This window comes from Chlamydotis macqueenii, chromosome Z (genome assembly GCF_036417535.1).
Source record: "Chlamydotis macqueenii isolate bChlMac1 chromosome Z, bChlMac1.mat, whole genome shotgun sequence".
Classification (NCBI taxonomy): Eukaryota; Metazoa; Chordata; class Aves; order Otidiformes; family Otididae; genus Chlamydotis; species Chlamydotis macqueenii.
The window spans coordinates 27,108,869-27,127,987 of NC_141593.1; the positions used below are offsets into that span (position 1 = coordinate 27,108,869).

The following is a 19,119-nucleotide window of genomic DNA, read 5'->3' on the forward strand; positions in this document are numbered from 1 at the left end:
ACAATACAATACACATACTAGGTTTCCTAGCTGCTGAACAGTCAACTCCGATTATGCCCACAGCTCCTCAAAGGAAACTACCAATGGCAGGAGGGAAAACCTTCTCCAACTCACTCCTCTGAGCTGTCTCTAGAAGCAGGTGTTTCCACTAGAGCTTACTTGAGACTGCGGAAACTAAAAGAGAGGTCCTGTATCCTGCTTCTGACACACATGGCCTTGTTAGGGAACAAGTTCCAGAAAGAGGACAGGCTTAGAGTCACCCTTCCTCTGTTATGTGTTTCCTTCCTTCCGCAAAATCACTGAGGCAAATTTGCATCCAGGCCACTGTCATCTGTAATTCCAGATGACAACAAAAATTTCATGGACCTTCTCTCAGACTTAGACCTGCAACACTGACTGGAGGTGTTGTTTTGCTTTTTGTTGCACAGTAAGTGAGACACAAAAATTATTCCACTTTCTAGATGCCCACAACATCTAAGACAACAACTTCAGCATTATGGTTGCATATATGTTTGAAATGCAAGCCGTGGTGTTGATGGTAACAATGGCTAAAGTCAGGGAAGTGACAATCATGTCAGTTGTTTCTCCCAAAGAATTTCATCTTTTATGAGAAGGACCTGTAAACATTCAGTTGATGTAAGGAGAAAGGAAAGCAGGATAAAATGATGCAGAGAAACTGCAGAGAAAGGAAAATCAATTAAGACAAGTTGAGGAAGAAAAATGGATTGAAACAATCACAGTCTAAAAAAGATAGAAGCCGATAGAAGATGCCATCAGCATATAAAGATCTTTCAAAATGACTGGGAAGTGGCATAGCAGAGAAGAGAACAGTAGAAGCCGGAAGACCACTGGACATTATTTCCAAAACAGCAGAAGTAGGGATCTCCTATGCCAAGTGTCCTTGTTACTGTATTATCTCCTAGCACTGCTACATCCTCACCCTGAAATCCCTTGCTGCTTTACTCCAGGGCCCTGGATCCTGAAGGCTGCAGGCACTGCACAGGTATTAGTGCAGGGATCAATCACAGCAGATGAGACTGATTAGCCAGGAGATCTGTGGCAAAACGCTCGTCCCGTGCAAGTTCAACTCTTTTTTCTTTGCTGTGGGAATCTAACTTTTCCACCAGCTAATTTTTAAAGCAAGCCCATGAGAGTGGGAAATAATTGAGGCTACAGGTAGCTCCAACAGCAAGCACCACAAGAACTTTGCAGTGATCCCATACTTTTGTTTAATGACTTACTGACTTTCAGTATGAAGGAAGCATTTTGCATATATGGAAATAGGGTTCTTCCTGCTGGATCATATTTCTGACTAGGAAGCTGAAAAACCTTTTTCTCTAATGTACTGCACTGCAGAGACCTAAATTCAGAGGTATAGGATGCAAGGTATGGAATGATTTCTTGCATGTAAAAGCACCTAAGTCATACCCTTTGCATAAATAAAGTCTCCTTCTCTAGTCCCTGTAGGACAGGGAGGGTACAGCAGCTAGCCATTTCTTATGTGTTTTCTCACATTTACTTAAGGTGAAGAGATTTGCTATAGGAAAATGAGATTCACATTCTTTCCACATAGTTCATGGACAATCAGGTAGAGCTAAACGTCTCTTCCTTTCCCTCAATCCCAGGGCAGTCCTGCAGTGTCCGTTTTTAGCTCCAGCCTTCTACAGATGTTTTGGGGTCTCAATGGATCCAGAAATGTGAAACTGAAGAAAACTGCATCTTCAATCTGCAATCTGGAAGAAAGTATTTGAGACAAAGGTTATTGAGATAAGGAGAAAATTAAGGTTAATACCTAATATTTTATTTGATACAATCTGTTTTTCAGTTCGTCTTTCCAGCTAAAGAACTATTCAGCTATGAGCTTAATGGAAAATGGTGTGGGCAATTAGGTCAAAAATGTCAACAATCTTGAGGCAGCAAAAATTTTAAAACGGTTTGCTTTTGATCAGACTAACTAGCATAAAGTTATATTTGCCAAGAATAGCAGCTGAAAGTTTTAGATTAAAAGGAATTTTCTTTGGACTGAAGAATATAAACCGGTCAAACTAAAGGTTCAGAACAGAATGGGTTCTTTCAGTGCATTGACAACAACTTCCTGACACAAGTGACTGAGGAGCCAACAAGAAGGAGCGTGGCTGTCCTAACACAATAGTAGAAGAAATGAGTGGCCATGTGAAGGCCTTCGCTGCAGTGATCATGAGATGGTGGAGTTCAGAATGTTGAAAAGAGGGAGAAGGGCAAAAAGCGGGTCCAAGTTTACCAGAGCAGACCTTAACCTTTTCACGAGTCTGCTTGGAAGAACCCCATGGGTTATGGTCCTGGAGCAAAGGTGAGTCCAGGACAGCTATTTGATTTTCAGGGATCACTTCCTTCGAGCTCAGAAGTGGTTCATCCTAACATTCAGAAATCCAACAAAGGCAGCAGGAGGCCTGCATGGATGACCACGGAGCTCCTGACTAAATTCAGATATGAACAGGAAGTGTATGATAATTGGAAGCAGGGACAGGTGACCGAGGAGGAATACAGAGACACTGTCCAGTCCTGCAGGGATGAGATTAGCAAAGCCAAAGCCCACCTGGTGTTGAGTCTGGTGAGTAATGTGAAGGGCAACAAGAAAAGTTTCTGCAGGTACATTAGGTGAAAAAGGATATAGAAAAGGTTGAGGTGTTCAGTGCCTTCTTTGCCTCCATCCTTACTGGTAAAATCAGCCTTCAGGAATTGCAGGCCCTCAAGACTGGAGGAAAAGTCTGGAGCAAGGACGACTTACCCTGGGTGAACCAGGATCAGGTTAGGGAGCGCTTAACCAAAGTGGACATACGCAAGTCCATGGGATGACTTAGTATGCATGTACAATGCTGAAGAGGCTGGGATGTGCCATTGTAAGGCCACCCTCCATTATATCTGAAACATTGTGGTGACTGTGAGGACTGGAAGAGAGCAAATGCCACTCCTGTCTTCCAAGAGAAGAAGAAGGCTCTGGGGAGTTACAGACTGGTCAGTCACACCTCAGTCCCTGGGGAAGTGATGGAGCAACTAATCCTGGAAACCTTGCCAAACCCATGAAGGACAAGAAGGTGACTAGTAGTCATCAGTATGGACTTATGAAGGGCAAATGATGTTTAATCAAACTGCATCTACAATTAGATGACTGGCTTGACAGATGAGGGGAGAGCAGTGAGTGTTGCTTGCCTCAACTTCAGTAAGGCTTTTGAAATCATCTTCCATAACATCTTCATAGAAAAGCTGACAAAATACGGTTTAGATAATTAGACAGTGAGGTGGATTGAAAAGTTGCTAAACAGTCAGGCCCAGAGGGTTGTGATCACTGCCACAAAGTCCAGCTGGAGGCCAGTCACCAGCAATGTGCCCCAGGGGTCAATACTGGAGCCAATACTGCTTAACATCTTTAACAATGTGGGTGATGGGCCAGAGCGCAACCTCAGCAGTTTTGCAGATGATACAACACTAGAAGGAGCAGCTGACAGACCAGAGAGTTTTGCTGCCTTTCAGGGGGACCTGGATGGGCCAGAGAAATGAGCTGACAGGAACCTCATGAAGTTCAGCAAAGGGAAATGCGAATTCCTGCCTTCAGGGAGGAATAAACCCAGGTACCAATCCATGCAGGAGCCAGTGGGCTGGAAAGCAGCTCCACAGAGAAGGACCTGGGAGTCACACACTGGACAACAAGTTGACCACTCACCAGCAACTCACCTTCACAGTGAAGACATCCAGTGTCATCCTTGGTCCCATTAGGAAAGGCATGCTCAGCCGGTTGAGGGAGGTAATCCTTCCCTTCTACTCAGCACTGCTAAGATGCATCTGGAGTGCCGGGTCCAGGTCTGGGCTCACCAGTACAAAAGAGACATGGACATACTAGAGTACCTCCAGCAAACAGCCACAAAGATCCAGGAACTGGACCATTTGAGATATGACAGGAGGCTGAGAGAGGTGGTAGTGTTTAACCTGGAGAAGAAAAGGCTCAGGAGGGATCTTACTGATTCCTATAAATGCCAGGTGGGAGAAGATAGTGCCAGAACAAAGGAATGGGCACAAACTGAAATACACAAAATTTCATCTGAACACTCAAGAAAGTTGTTTGTTTTTTTTTTTCCTAAGCAAGTGATCAAACACTTGAACAGTTTGTCCAGAGAGGTTGTAAAGTCTCCACCCTTGGAGATAATCAAAACCCAGCCAGGCATGGTCCTGAATAACCTCCTCTATCTGACCCTGCTCTGAGCTGGGGGATGGACGAGTTGATTCTAGTCCTGATTCCGCAATCCTGTGGTTCAGGTGAGCACTGCTGCCTTCTGAAATGTCTCTGAAAACAATGTGCTTCTCATCCTGCCACTAACTCTCTTAGAGAAGGGCACTTCTCCCAAGGTAAAATGTAATAACCACTTAGCTGTGCGGGTAGGTGAATTTGCTGGTATTTTATGACTTAGCTCAAACCAGATGATGCTGAAAAGTAGATGCGAGAAATCTATGTGGTAAAAAGCCACAACCATGCTCCCCAAAGAGACAAACAACTTGCTGCTTCTAGTCATGTTGGCCCTAGACTCTTCTGCCATTTTCAGTAATTCAATCTCAGCTATTGTGTTTTTGTAAACAGTTAAAGTAAGTTATGTCAGAGTCACCAATGCATACTTCATACTGAAACTCACCCTTTTCCCCCTAGCGTAGACTATTAGTAACTGAGATCATGAGAGTAGATACTACAATATACAGTCATTTATTATAGAGTTTTCTTTAATATTGAACATTACTAAATAATTCTTAGAGTATGCTCCCTTCCCACCTTTACTTCCTTTTTCTCTCTTTCCCTCTCTCAAATTCAATGTTGTGCCATTAGCACTCCTTTATCACATCTCCCTCTTTCCAGATGAATCTAGCAATTTGTCCTCTCCTAATTCTCTCCACCACCTGCTGCCTTGTTCCCTGTTCCTGGGTCCCACCCAACCCTTGTCTTGGTCAGCCCTTTGCTAGTGTACTTTGAAATTGTTCTCTCTCACTTGTGTCTCTGAATTCCTCTTTCTCATTTTCCTCCAGCATTCTGGGAGTATATCTTCGTATTGCTGGGTACAGAAAAATCCGAGGTTTTGGGGAACAGAATTACTGTCTAAGTAAATGTTAGTGCAATCACAGCTGAATAACACAGGAATCCTGTGATTTCCAGACTTGATAATCCAACAACAGACACAGAAGGGTCCAGGTCTCTGTCACAGCACCTATACACTGTGACAAGACAAACAGTATTAACAATAGTTTTCCCTCTGCTAGACATATGGTCTGTTTTTAGGAGCCTTGCATTTTTGTACAAGCTGATATACATTCCTCTTTTCCAAAGATTCATCTCTCATGTTAATAAGTAAAAGGCATCAGGAAATGCAGTACACTTTGTGAGATTATGGCTACAGTCCTTCCCCAAACACATCGGATATAAACATATATACTGCACTTACAAAGTTTTATTAATATTCTTGCAGAGAAAAGCAATTAACGGCTGGGAAATACCAGTTGTAACATTTTATCAATATCACAATCATCATAAAAAAAGAGATGATGAGTGGATTTGGGGTTAGGCTAGTTCTGGAAGTCTGCTATTTGATGGCTATTCAAAACCACACACAAACAGCCCTTTCCTACATTTCAGTGCAGAGGCACAACTGTTGTTTCTGAAGCCCAGGCAAAGTCAATACTGAAATTTTAAAATATATCCTTTGTTCACAAAGATTGCCTTCATGAAAGCAGACTGCCATCTACTGCAGCTAGTGCTCTAGTGACTTTCTGGCATAAGCACAAATATGTCTCTTCACAGTCCTGATTTGTTGCTCATGAGTCTTCCCATCACATCTTGAAAGACATCTGGCTTCAGTACATCTTACTCTTCGAAGTGCAAGTCACACTCCCAGAAGCTCGACAAATGGGATACTTGGTACTACAACTAGCTAGTCCACTGTGTGAGCAAAAATATTTCATTGTCAGAGAACATGTAAGAGGTTTTAGAAGTTGTTGGATTGCCTTTCAGAATGTTCTTTCATGCAGCCTAGTAATTTGAACTAAGCGTGATAATCGAGAGTATGTCTATGCTTGACTATGTGCGATCCACTAGTTAGGAACTTACTATTCTGCACCTAGAGGAGTTTCATCTATAAGAAAAATGAAAGATTAGATAAACAAGGTTTCTGTAAAGAGGAATATTCTTATATTCAAAAGTAGATGTCCAAACTGCGTGAGAATGATGCCATGATGGTCTCCCAAAAAAAAAAATCTTTATAAAAAGAACTACAGCCTTAAAATCTCTTTTGGTTTACGAAAATACTTAATGGTAAAATGGAATACTATGTGAGAACATCAGTACTTCATTTGTTTAGAGTCAAGTAAGTAGATAATGTAATTGTATTAAAGGCAGTTTTATTAGGACGCTTAAAAGTGCAGTGTCTTGTCAACAATTAGGTATTAAGACAGAAATACAGCATTAATCTTTATTGTGTACTAAGTGCCATAGCAATTTTTTGACAAAAGTGTTGAAAGAAATCAAAACCATTTCCTTTGCTACAATATTGTAGAAATTGCACTAAAATCTGACAACTGCAATGAACTGAAACACACTGCAAAGAGGCAAGTTGCACAAAGCCACCTTGACAAATGATACAAGTGACCATGCTGTTCCCAAGGAAGCAAAGCCTTCAAACAAGTCACATGCATAGAGTGTTTGTGTTCTTCTTCACAGCACAGTATTGTAGCTAGAACCGCAGTATCATTTCACAGGCAGAAAAATGCTGATGTCCATATCCCCAATATCCTTCTCAGATCTATGCCAGGACATCTCTCCTCCCTTTGCAACTCCCCAAATTTTTATTCCATGATCCACTGTTACAAAGAATCTAACAGAAACTGTATCCAGCTGGTGAACCAGGTAAGTATTTCTATTTCATTCATTACTGTTTGTTTTCATTTCCTCTTCACTACACACTTCACTTATCACTTCGTGCTAAGTGAAGCATGAGTATTCCAAAGACTTAAACAATTTCCATAATAACTCCCTATTGAAAAACTGCTGAATTTGCAGTGATTACCTTTCAAACACAGTAAGCACCAATATAATCTGCTGACATGGGGAATATTGCAGAAGACGGTCAGACTCCATACCCGACATATTGCTGGAAGGACACAATCAGCTTCCACAGCAAAAATGCCTCCCTTTGGAGGAAAAAAAACCACAAAGAGTCAAAAAATCAGGAAAGTCTAAAAGCACAAGTCACATTGATATGCTTTAAAAGCAGGGGTACAAAAAAATATGGGATAACCCCTTCTTTGGGAGCATGTGCAAGTGTGTATACAACACTGCTGACAGCGTGCATCTGTGAGCAACAGGAGAGACAGGAGAGGAGGACTGGCATCACGTGAGGAACTACACCCCTTGTTAAGTTCAGTAAAGAGCCCTCATACCTCAGACACGCTCTGCACACCAGCAAGGAGGTGCAAGGATCCCAAGCAATATTCACCAAGCATGTCTGCGCTTTGCAACTCCTCTCCCTCTCTCCCTAACTGAAATTTCCCCCATCTTTATCATAGCACTCAAAATCAAGAAGCTTTTCTTTTCTGTCACATCGCTGACAACATTTGAAGGTTAAGGCCTCTTTCTTTGGTTATATTGTTATCTGAAATTAAGATATTGCAGGTTAAACAAGAAGTCAATACACTACTGTATTTGGAGATCAATGCAAATTAATATGCTCAATATTATATTGAATTTTTCTTCCCACCCTACCTCTATCCCCAAGAAAACTTTTAAAACCATACAAGGCACAAATGGCTAACATGTTTCAGCAAGGTCCTCTCTCTTCCTTGCTGTTCCTCTTTTGGCCCTGGTTTAACAATCTTCCGTGGCTTCAGGTGATGACAGTGGGTCCCTTTCGCCCTGTCCTCTCATGAATCTGAGATATTTTCAGTGCGATTGCTATAAGAGGACTCAGCACAGCCTAAAGAGGAAGAAATGCATTGAATTACATAAAGCAGAAATATCAACAGACCTTTGTATTTACAAATCCCCCTTTCAACTGCAGTATTCTATAATAACAGTAAATTATTTAATAATAATAAACACTGACACTGTTATAATGAAGCATCATATTGAGTGTATGTTTTGTAAAGCGTTACACTGAGTATATCTAAGCTAAGCAGAAGACGAACTAAAAAATACACTATACTGATAATTTCTCTACATAACAGGAATTGTGGAGCTCTTGCGAAATCTGCTGTACAAAACAACCTAGAAATCACAAAAAGAGACTTATTTCTACTTTGATGAGTGGAAACTATGTAGATGAGATTTTCTTCCTAAGCACACTTCATCTGTGAAGCTTAGGGTCAGAAGGTACTGTAACAACTACCTTAATAGAAATCATAAAAGTGTGTTTTGAGTAATACCACCTGTAACTGTATTAAATAGGATAAATTCCAACAGAGGCAGCATGAACTCTCAAATGTCAAGCTACAGACCTTATTAAATGGCCATACATATGAAAGTTCCCAGATCGGTGAGTGCAGATAATAACTATGATAGCACCATATGAAAACCAAGTAAAATACAATTTTTCAAATGACAATTGAATCTTCTCTCAGTTAATTAAATGATATGCAAAGATAAACAGGCAGAGCTGAGTTTTGTGTGAAAACCTTCACTTCAGAGGAGCATATATTTGATTATCAAAGTAGTAAGGTAATTTATGACCCTCAAAGATTTCCCCCTACTGCCTCTTTCAAATAAACTACATTCTGGCTTTAAACCTGCTGGGTTTAAGTCAAACCAAACAAAAAGTAATTCAGAAGAGCATAAATTTACAGATATCTTTTTAAAATAAGCTTAATACAATACATACTTTGAATCTGTTTCAGCCACCTAATAGTTTCTGACAGTATGAGGTGCTTTCCTTTTTTACACAAACGTTCAGACGGTTAAGTCAAAAGAGTGACGGGACAAACTAACTGTGGAAGCACAGTCATGGAATAACACCATGAATGCCATTGGTGTCAAGTGAGTTTATGATCAAACTTAGTTATGCACAAGTGTGAGCAGTCTGACATGTTATTGTTCAAAAAGCTCCATATTTGTAGATATCTATCTACTGAATAACCATTGAAGCAGAATACAAGCCCATTAAAGTCAAACATCCTTAGAGGAGATTAATTCACATCTATGGGCAAATGCTGCAAAAGTAAATATTAAAATGTGCCAATTTATAAGGTCTGGACCACATCATTCCTTCCCTCCAGCAACACAGATTAAGGAGAACTGAAAGAAGACCAAAGCATATGAAGTCCCTCTGGCACTCCGCTAAGAAATCCCTTTCCTACTTAATCTAAAAAGCACAGGAAAACTTAAAAAGCAACCCTACTGACTAGCTTTACTGGACTCTACTTTCTTAAGCAACAAATGCACTCTGAAGGAAAGAAAAACAAGCAAACAAAACTCTACACAATTCTTTGACAAAACACAAAATCAAATGCGTTTATATAACGCTCATTTACATAAACAATTTAGCTGCTACTCTTTTGCCAAGTCATGCCAAGCAGTACAAAATATTCTGCTTATTACAATCATGCTTCTCAAAAGAGAAACTCCTATTCTAGTTCTGTCTTCTCATACTTCAGTTTAACTACATTTTTCTTCATCCTGCAGATGTAAAAATAACAAAAGTGTATTCTCTTCAGAATGGCAAGAGCAGGGCAGAATAACAAGGAACTAGAGCTGTATATGGCTTTTAAAAGCTGCTTTATCTTTGCAATGAATGGTTTATATTTCAGTTCCAAAAGATAAATGCCAGCCAGCAATCATTTATAGTTAATATGCCTCTAGAAAGAATTCTATATCTTAAAGAGATCTTGATTTTAAAATATTTTTAAATGTTTTTTTCTACTTAAGGAATTTTAAAACTTTACTATTCACATGTCAACTCAAAACAGCAGTTGCAATCACTCTGTATGCTAATAATGTATTTATCTCTTGGAAACTATTTGGGAGATATGGCTTGTTATCCTTTACATAAAATTTAAGAACTGAAAATTAAAAGGACTGACTTAAATCAGAATTTTGCTTTTGTAATAACAGATAGAAGTTATACCCTTAAAAAAACAACTGGTAAAAATGATCATCCATACCAGGAAATACACCAAACAAGCAGGTATCTAACGTAAGATAAATAAAGATCAAAATCCCTTTGCTTGTGAATAATCTGTATCAAAGCTGCCACAGGCGTATAATTCCTGCTTGGCTCATGTAACACTTTTTCTCTCTGTGACTTTGCAAAAAAAATTCCATACAACTCCCTTTCTTCTAGTCAAGGTCTCTGATAAGATTTGACCCATGATGCATCCAGTTTATCAAAGTCCCAGGCAGGGCTGAAATGTAGCTGCTTGCAGGTCAAAAGCTCAGTGTGCATCTGGAGTTTGGCTTTAGCAAATATTTTTCTCAGAACAGATGGACAAATGCCATCTACATATCAAGAAATACCTTGTGAAAACCTACTATGTACAGCACTTAAGTCAAAACTTGCCAACTTTCACCAGTAATTCTGATGCAAAATCATGTGTCCAGACTTTGCTTGGAAAGCTTGTGAATCTTTTCAGTTTCTCCCCCAGCCTGCACTGATTTTCAGTCTTGTTAGGAAAGTTTTACACAGTTCAGGCATGGACATTTTCCACAGGTCTCAAATTAACTTTTCCCAGTCCAATGTAAGTTTCAAAACCAAGCTGCCCTATCAGTCTCACCAGTGAAAAGAATTCTGCAGAATTTATCTGGGAAAAATATAGCAAAAAAAAAAGTTCAGATAATGGTAATACCTCCAAATAGGAGCCAAACATTTTAGTGAACACCAGGTAACTACAACTCCCTTTTACAGTTCTCAGACTTGTGCTCTGTATTTTCCTACTGTGCTGATCTGCATTCAGCATTAAGTCCCCCAGTGTTATTTTGGGCTCTCTCAGCTTTACATACACCCAAGTGCATGTACAGGGTAGAACACTAGGAACAGAGGGTCAATTATTTGTATATATGTCAGTATTTGTAAAACACTAAACAATAAACCATTTGCTCCCTGTATTCAGTGATCAAAGGGAGAGGTAGTGGAAGGCCATCCAAGTTATCCAGTCATGTCCTACTGAGGACAAAGATCCAGCACCAATTGGCTAAACTTTGTGTGACTGCTACATAGGCATTTAGGAACCTGAATTACTAATAATCAAAATGACATTTCAGACAGAAATTACCTCAGAACAAATGTTCAGACCTTGCTACAGATTTCTAAGCAGAGCTGGCACAGTTGTACATGTTCCAGAAGAATTCACTTCCCTGGAACAATTGTTAATGCCTCAAAATTAAAGAAAGATAAACAAGTGGGTTAGTACAGCATGAAGTTGTCAAAGAAGGGTTATAGTTTAACTTTTGGAGCTCTGTAAAGATAGATGTGCCAAGTGTTTTCCATCTCTGCATCTTCCCTCTCTAAAAATGGCTATGAAACCCCAAACTCTACCTCTTCAGCTACTTGTCTATCAGATTTAGTAACTATTACAGTAGTAAAAGGTTTGGAAATGCAGCCTTGAGAAAAACATGCTTGCAGAATGCTCTGAAGTCACCAAAAGCTCTAATTTCTAGGTGGTTTTATTATTATTGTATAGATTATGACAAGCTTTGAAGTTTCAGGCATGAGCTAGAAACCCTTTTTAAAATTAAAACTTAAATTTATTCTCAATCCTTCCCTTTTTATCATTTAAACATTACACAGAAGGCTACTCAGAGAGGTTTGGATAACTGAGAGAGCTTTAAGTCCTGGAACAAGGTCACAGAGGAACTGAGAAATAACTCCTTCCTTTCTTACCTCTTCCTGCTCCCATGTAATTTCCCTTGCTTCATGTGACTGCTTAAAGCTGATTTAGGCCTTTGTAACCTGGGCAACAGAATCACTATCACATGAACTAAGGGAAAGAAAAAGAAAGGTAGAAGAGAGGTGCAAATCCCCCAAACATGTTTTGATGCCCTTACCTATTAGAAGCAGCTTTTCCTTCGGCTGTAATGTACTTTAAAAGTCAAAACAATACATTTTAAAAGCAACTCTAACGTGGTGGAAGAGATACAAAGAGCAGGCCCAAACAACTACAAAGCGAGCTCAGCACTGAGATCACAGAGTCTGGCACCACAGCTGCATCTCCTGCAGGGCTTCTGTCATAAGGCTCAACATATAGCTCAGCTCAGCATGCCTGCTTGGGTCTTCAATTCCAAAACTCAGAAGTCTATGGAAAGGTTTACACTATAGCTACCTATCCTAGAAGATCTAAGCGACGTGGATAACCTGGTTCATTGTGGAACAAACTAGTCTGGCTCTGTAACATCCACAGCACTGCTGGTGTTCACTTAATTACCATGAGGCAGTACACTCGCTGCGGGAAAAAGGAAACTGACCTCTGCTCTTGTGCATGGTCTGCCTGCTAACTCAAATAAAATTACAATAAAGGTCACGAGGCCAGCTGTTCTGTGCCTAGCAATAGAGGTGGGCAGGCATGAGGGGCAAAAAAGACAGGAGGAAAATGTAAACTGAGCGGTGCATGGAAACATCTACGTTTGCAACAGATTAGTTCTCTTCTAGTATACAGAGAGATCTGAGTGAAGATTAGGTTTAATGAACTAATTTCCTTGATTAATGAAATATTTTATAGTTACTGTCACATGAAGTATTTTTCCTATGTAATAGGAAAACAGACTTTCCTTTTCAGTTACAGCTGATTGAAAATTTGTTCACTGTGTGGCTTTGTGCAGAATCAAAAGCCAAATTACCAGACTAGCACAAGCATGCTATGTTACCTAAAAGCGTGATTAAATAAATGGAAATCTCCATATCCCATACTGCCTCAAAGAAAATCTTACGAATTTTAATAGTAAAGGCAAAACTTTATATGTTTTCTCTGGACTGGACTGGACTGCATGTTTCAATAGCCAACTAGAGCCATGCTAAAAGACCCAATGCTTCAAAAATAAACAAAGAGGCAATAATCCTCTAGCAAACTGCACTTATGCTTAAGGTTCTAAGACTGTCTTGACAGAACCATACAGAAACCTTTAATTGTATTCCTATTAAGTAATATCATAGAATCATAGAGTCATAGAATCATAGAATGGTTAGGGTTGGAAGGGACCTTCAAAGGTCATCTAGTCCAACCCCCCTGCTGAAAAGTTGGCTGATTAACTTTGGAAAAGGCTTTGTCTGAAAGAAAAGACAAAAAAAAAAGATGCTGATATGAAGCAAACTCAAGCTAGCTACCAGAATAATTCCACAAAATGGCACTGTAACTTCCAGTATAAATGAATTGTCTATCAAGGCAGAGATGTTTATTTCTTGTGAAAAAGAGCCAGAAAGATGTCTCAAGGCATATTCACCTTTCATTTCAGGCATTGACTGCAATGTTAGCAAGTAAAAACATGGAGCAATGCAAAGAGTTCATCTTCCACTTGTCTATGTAAACAATGAAAAGAAGGTACACGAAGGAGGTGGTCCAATAAAGCAGAAGCAACCAACTATTTACTCAAGCACCCAATCATCAAATAATTTTGTCTTGGTTTATGATATAAAAAGCACGGAAGATAATTTTTCCTCATCAGCTGTTCCAGGCAGAGTGCAGTGATACAAAAGCTACATCTAATCACCTACCCAATTACAAAGATCTACTACACTTAAAGAAAAATAAGCATTTATCCCAAATGTAACAATTTCCTTAACTACTATATAGAAGGTATATACTTTACATAATTTACATAATTAATTATTGTTCTTTGAATAACTGGTCACTTATAAATATGCTGACTATCCACTATTACTGAAAGTAAACAGGAAACAAAGTACTTGAAACTTCAAATCTGTCACAGCTCTTGTAGATGTACATGTGTCAGTATGAATCTAAAAGTAAACTAAACAATAAAGGAATTACAGTATCAGTAAAACTATGCCGCCCCTCCCCAGCAATGCCGTTTTCTGAAAAAGGGGTTTGCCATTCACTCGCTTCCACATATTCCACTGAAGATTATCAAGCATTCTCCTCAGAAATTTTTAGATATTTTTGTACTAATGTGAGGATCTCCTGAAATAAAATTTATGTACTCCTTTGAAATCCAGCTGTGGGATACAATCTATGACCCTGCAGCTCCTAATGCACTCATGTTGTTGGCAACGTATCCAGCCAGCTCAAGGAAAGAGGAGCAGTGGGAATTCTGTAATACTATACCATGAGAAATCAGAGAAAGAATTTATTGCACTAAGCGAGATGAAATTGCTATTTGTCCCAGATTTTGTGCAGACAGCAAGAGATGAGGAGGGTGTTTACAGTACTGCGTCATTCCTGAGGCAGTCTGCATGTCAAAATGTCTGTCTGCACTGCATGAACGCAGGAAAGTCCCTGCAGCAAGTTCCAAGGCAATGATGTTTCTACCCTTAGGATAATCTATTCACTAGTGAATATCTTGGATAAATAGCCAAAAGTGTAACAATCAGACAGGCCCTGGTACATGTATAGAAAAAAACTTTCCAGCCTTTTCTCTGTCCCTAGGAAAAACAGACCCTTTCGAAGCCTAGAATAAAAGATCCGACTGTGAAAGCCCTAAAGTCTATGGGCCCTGCCCAGTCTCCCCTGAGGACTCCCCCCTGCACCTTGCCCATGGACTCACACGGTCCATTTCAGCCTGTCCCTGACTCCCTGCCTGAGCTGTTCTGCATGAGTGCTTGTCTCCAGACTCATCTCCGGCTCTGCTGCCTGGGTGGACCTCAGATCTGTGCTATAAGTAGCTTCTCTCCCTGAAGGACCCCTTGGATGTATATTGTAGCTTGTTTCCAGTTCTGACTTTGACCCTGTCTCCTGGATGGACCCCCACTGTTATCTGGTCTCCAGCCCTGTCTGTGGTCCCATCTCCTGCTGCTCCAGATGGACCATGAACCTGACCCATCACTTGCCTTGTCTGGGACGGCTGATGGAGCTTGCTACCAGAGCCTTGCTCCATCTGCTCCACTTGTCTGCTGTGGGACTATTGCCTGGACAATGAGGGCATTGCCTGTGCTGTAGCTGCTCTGGCTGCCTTGGCTCCTATCACCTTGCACAGCAGCCCCACTCTTGCTGCTCTCTGGACATGGTGTTGCTGGTGAGATCACTAGACCTTGCAATGGACTTTACGCACCTCTCTCAACCAAATCCATCCAGAACAGAGTTTAAATGTAACCGTAGTGCAGCACATTCCTCATTTTCTGAGGATAACCTCCGCTATTTAGCACTCATATGAAAAAACAAGCGTTAAATACTGGGCACTGATTCAGGAGACACACAACTCTAAACTCTGCCAGCATGTCACTTCATTCATATCACATACCTTGTACCAAGGAAAGCAGAACAATCTGTTGATGCAAAAAGCATTCAATTTTAAAAGGTACCTTCTCATTTTTAATTTAAGTCACAAGCTTAGCTAGATGTATGATGCTGCACATATATGGTCTATTGTTTGCTAGTATTTTTTGTTGAGGTTCCTTAGACAGGAAATACGTTCAGATCATACTTTTTGTGTCACCTATCACAAGGTTACTATACGTCCACTGCAAACCTCTAAAATGAACTTTCAGTCTGTTACCATGACTTATTTTCATTTCATCTATGCCTTGCCAACACAGCACAAAGAACCATATTTAAAACGGTCAGCTTAACTGCAACTCATGAACAGTTCGTGCTGCAACAAAATTTGACATAGCTGTGGTGCACTGACCTTGGCTGGCTGCCAGATGCCCACCAAACCGCTCTGTCACTCCCCCTCCACTCTTCACTGACGTTGGTGCCTGCATAGATGTTTCTCCCACACATTCTCACTTCTCCCTCCCTGCTGCTGTGTTTTTAACCCTTCTTAAAAAAGTTACCACACAGGGGCTACCAAAATCACTGACTAGCTCAGCTTTGGCCAGCTGGAATTGGCTGTGTTCGACATGGGGGCAGCTTCTGGTGTCTTCTCACAGAAGCCACCCTTGCAGCCCTCCCACTACCAAAACCTTGGCACGTAAACCCAATACAGTAGCAAGTGCGAATGGAGTTGTAGCAGTGCTCTTCCTTGGTCAAAGTATGTTTATGACTTTGCTAGCTGGCAAAACCTGAACGGACAGAAAAACAATAAAATTGCTAAAAAACAGTTCTTTAATCTGTGGGAGGCTTAATATTACATGTATTCTATCCAAGGAGGGATAGAATATTGGGATGCAAACTGTTACTTTAAGAAAATGCAAATAAAATTAATAGATCATATGTGTAGGAATGGCGTCTACAACATTTCTGGAAAAACTGAAGCACTTTTCATGACTGACAGACAATTGTTTAATAGCATAAGAAACTTGCTAAGTTTACGGTGGGAATCTGGTGAAAGAACAACTACAAACATTTGCCTAAGGTTCAAATGCATTTGACAGCATTTATGTTTTGGGAAATTTGCATTTGCATTCCAGTCATCAATACACAACCACATGGAACTTCAAACAACAGGGTTTTGATTTACTACAAGCTAAATGCTTATCCTCTCTTCCATGAAACATCCTCAGTCCTCTCTTGTTGTGTATCATAGCACAAAGGTGTTTTACTGGGAAAAATCTGAGACTTCAAAATTTGATTTATATTACAAATTGGTTTAGGCATCTGCTGGACCATACTGCAACTTGCTCTCAACTTTCATTCTTCTTAGGAAAGAGTCTGGTTATACAAGACAATTCCAGACAGCTGCAAGTCTTTCCCTTACAAGGAATCCTTACATTGTTTAGACTCTGGCATCCATATTTCCTAACTGTACTCTCATTGTGAGGAATCTTTGGGATGCCATAATTAAGTGATCCCCAGAGAATCTCCTTGAAAAATACTTGTATTTTTTAAAATACTGTTCTATAACTCAGATCACAACACTTACAAAAAATGAGTGAAAAATAAACTAGCATGGCTTCTCCTCGTAGACTAAAAGTCATTGTCCGATATTTGTCACAAGGCACCTCAGCTCTTGACATTCCTGTTGTGTTAGACATTACACAAACATATATTAAAAGTGCTAGTCTTCCCTCTAAATGTGTACAGTCACATTATTAGGAAAATCATACACAAACACAGTAAACAAGGGTCAAAGTGCTAAGTGTTCCTTTTGATTAAAGATGAAAACCTGTAGCCATTGCTATTACAGAGGAAGTGCATTAGTTATCAACTTACTACAATGCTATTGCATTACCTGTGGTTCCTTATTGTGTTGGCTAGGATCCTTTTCATAACTCTCTGCATAGATCCGGAGAGTAGCTCTCACATGGCTAGAAGCACTCATTCGGAAGATGAGCCTGGAAGCATCTGAAAAAACAATCCGCAGCCCCTAGGGGAAAAGAAGGAGCGGCATATAAGTAAGGTGGCAGTACCTTTACAAACCACAGTTCACTGCTTTAAAATAAAAAGTGAAAGGAAAAGTCATTTCAATGCAATTCCTCTTTCCCTGTAACCTCGGACAACTCACTTATTACATTGTCCTACCTCTGAAGACCAGAAATGATCTTGTGTATTCCATCTCACCTCTCATAATGATGACACTCTTACTGCTGTTTGTATTTTCTTTACCTGATTTGCTCTTATTCTGTGTGGCGGAGCTCAAAACCAATGCCCTGAGAAACAGTTACAGGATCAGCAACCATCAGTGATCTAAGAAATAGCTACGGGATCCCAGGATCAAAAAACAGTTGTCAGCAGTGAACACAAAAGATAGGACCAGTTGCTACCCCTTATAGACCATGCATCAATATGTGATTAAAGACTCTTCAACAAAAGTCTGTAGTACAACTTGGGAAATTTAAGGTGTTAATTAATTTCAAGTACACTAATTAATGCACATTAACTGTGTGTAGAATAGAAAGGATTTGTTATTAATTAACTGTGAATTTGCTTTTTGCTCCCACCTTCCCCTCTCTCTTCCTTTCCTCCTCCCTCCTTCTGTACTATATACATGAACACACCCTTCTACAGACCACAGACCATGTACTTGGATTCACCATCGACAAACTTTCTGTACAGGAAGCTCATTAAGACCAAAGGACTACATTGCACAGTTAAATAGTTGTAGTGTTCCAATACTCTACCAGTTCCACACACACACAGTCTAGTTTCCTTTCTGTAAAGGGTACTCTTAGGCTAAGTGCCACCTCTGCTATGCCACAGAACTCAATTTCCCTTTTTAGTCCTGCTGCTGGCAAATGCCTAGTACATAAAATGAGATTCTTGCTACTTTTAAGGGCCAGTAAACCATTAAAAAATGGGAGAAGAAAACTAAGATAGAAGCATTTTATTCTTCCAGTTTTATCAGCAGCTTGACAAGACACTGATGTTAGCAACAATATTCTAAAGTGTAAGTAGAAATGTTTGTTACCTTAGGTATAGGCCAAAACATCTTCAGCACCGCGTAAAGCATTGTTTGGTCAATAATCACAGAATTATAGCATTGTTTGGGTTGGACTTTTAAAGGCCATCTACTCCAACCCCCCTGCAAGGTTGCTCAGAGCCCTGTCCAACCTTGCCTTGAATGTTTCCAGGGGTGAGGCATCTACCACCTCTCTGGGCAACCTGTTCCAGTGTTCCACCACTCATTGTAAAAAAATTATTCCTTTTATCTAGTCTGAATCCACCTCCTTTAGATTAAAACTATTACCCCTTGTCCTGTCAGCACAGGCCCCACTAAAAAGTTTGTCCTCATCTTTCTTACAAGCCCCCTTTAGGTACTGGAAGGCTGCTATAAGGCCTCCCTGGAGCCTTCTCTTCTCCAGGCTGAACAGCCCCAACTCTCTCAGCCTGTCCTCACAGGAGAGGTGCTCCAGCACCCTGATCATCTTTGTGGCCCTCCTCTGGGCTTGCTCCAACAGGTCCATGTCTTTCCTGTGTAACATCCGTTAACACTAGAAAATACACAATAGGAAAATATCCACATGGATAAAGGGTTGGATTAGATCGCCTAAGAGATATTTTCCATTTCTAATTTTGGTGATACTTTTTTTAGCTGCTACAGTGGTAATATATATTAATTTTAACACGTATCAGCAA

The 19,119-nt window shown here is 40.2% G+C and overlaps 1 protein-coding gene across 1 annotated transcript in view; it reads right to left on the minus strand.

Moving 5' to 3' along the window:
- Positions 1–6,394: 6,394 nt before the first annotated feature.
- Positions 6,395–19,119, minus strand: part of PGM5 (phosphoglucomutase 5) — a 70,757-nt gene continuing 58,032 nt past the window's right edge. Inside the window, exons 10-11 of the mRNA XM_086771299.1 lie at positions 17,276–17,410; positions 6,395–7,982 (exon numbers count right to left, since the gene is read on the minus strand). Of these exons, the coding sequence (XP_086627425.1) occupies positions 7,893–7,982; positions 17,276–17,410 (225 nt within the window). The 3' untranslated portion in view covers positions 6,395–7,892. The remainder of the gene's footprint in view (positions 7,983–17,275; positions 17,411–19,119) is intronic.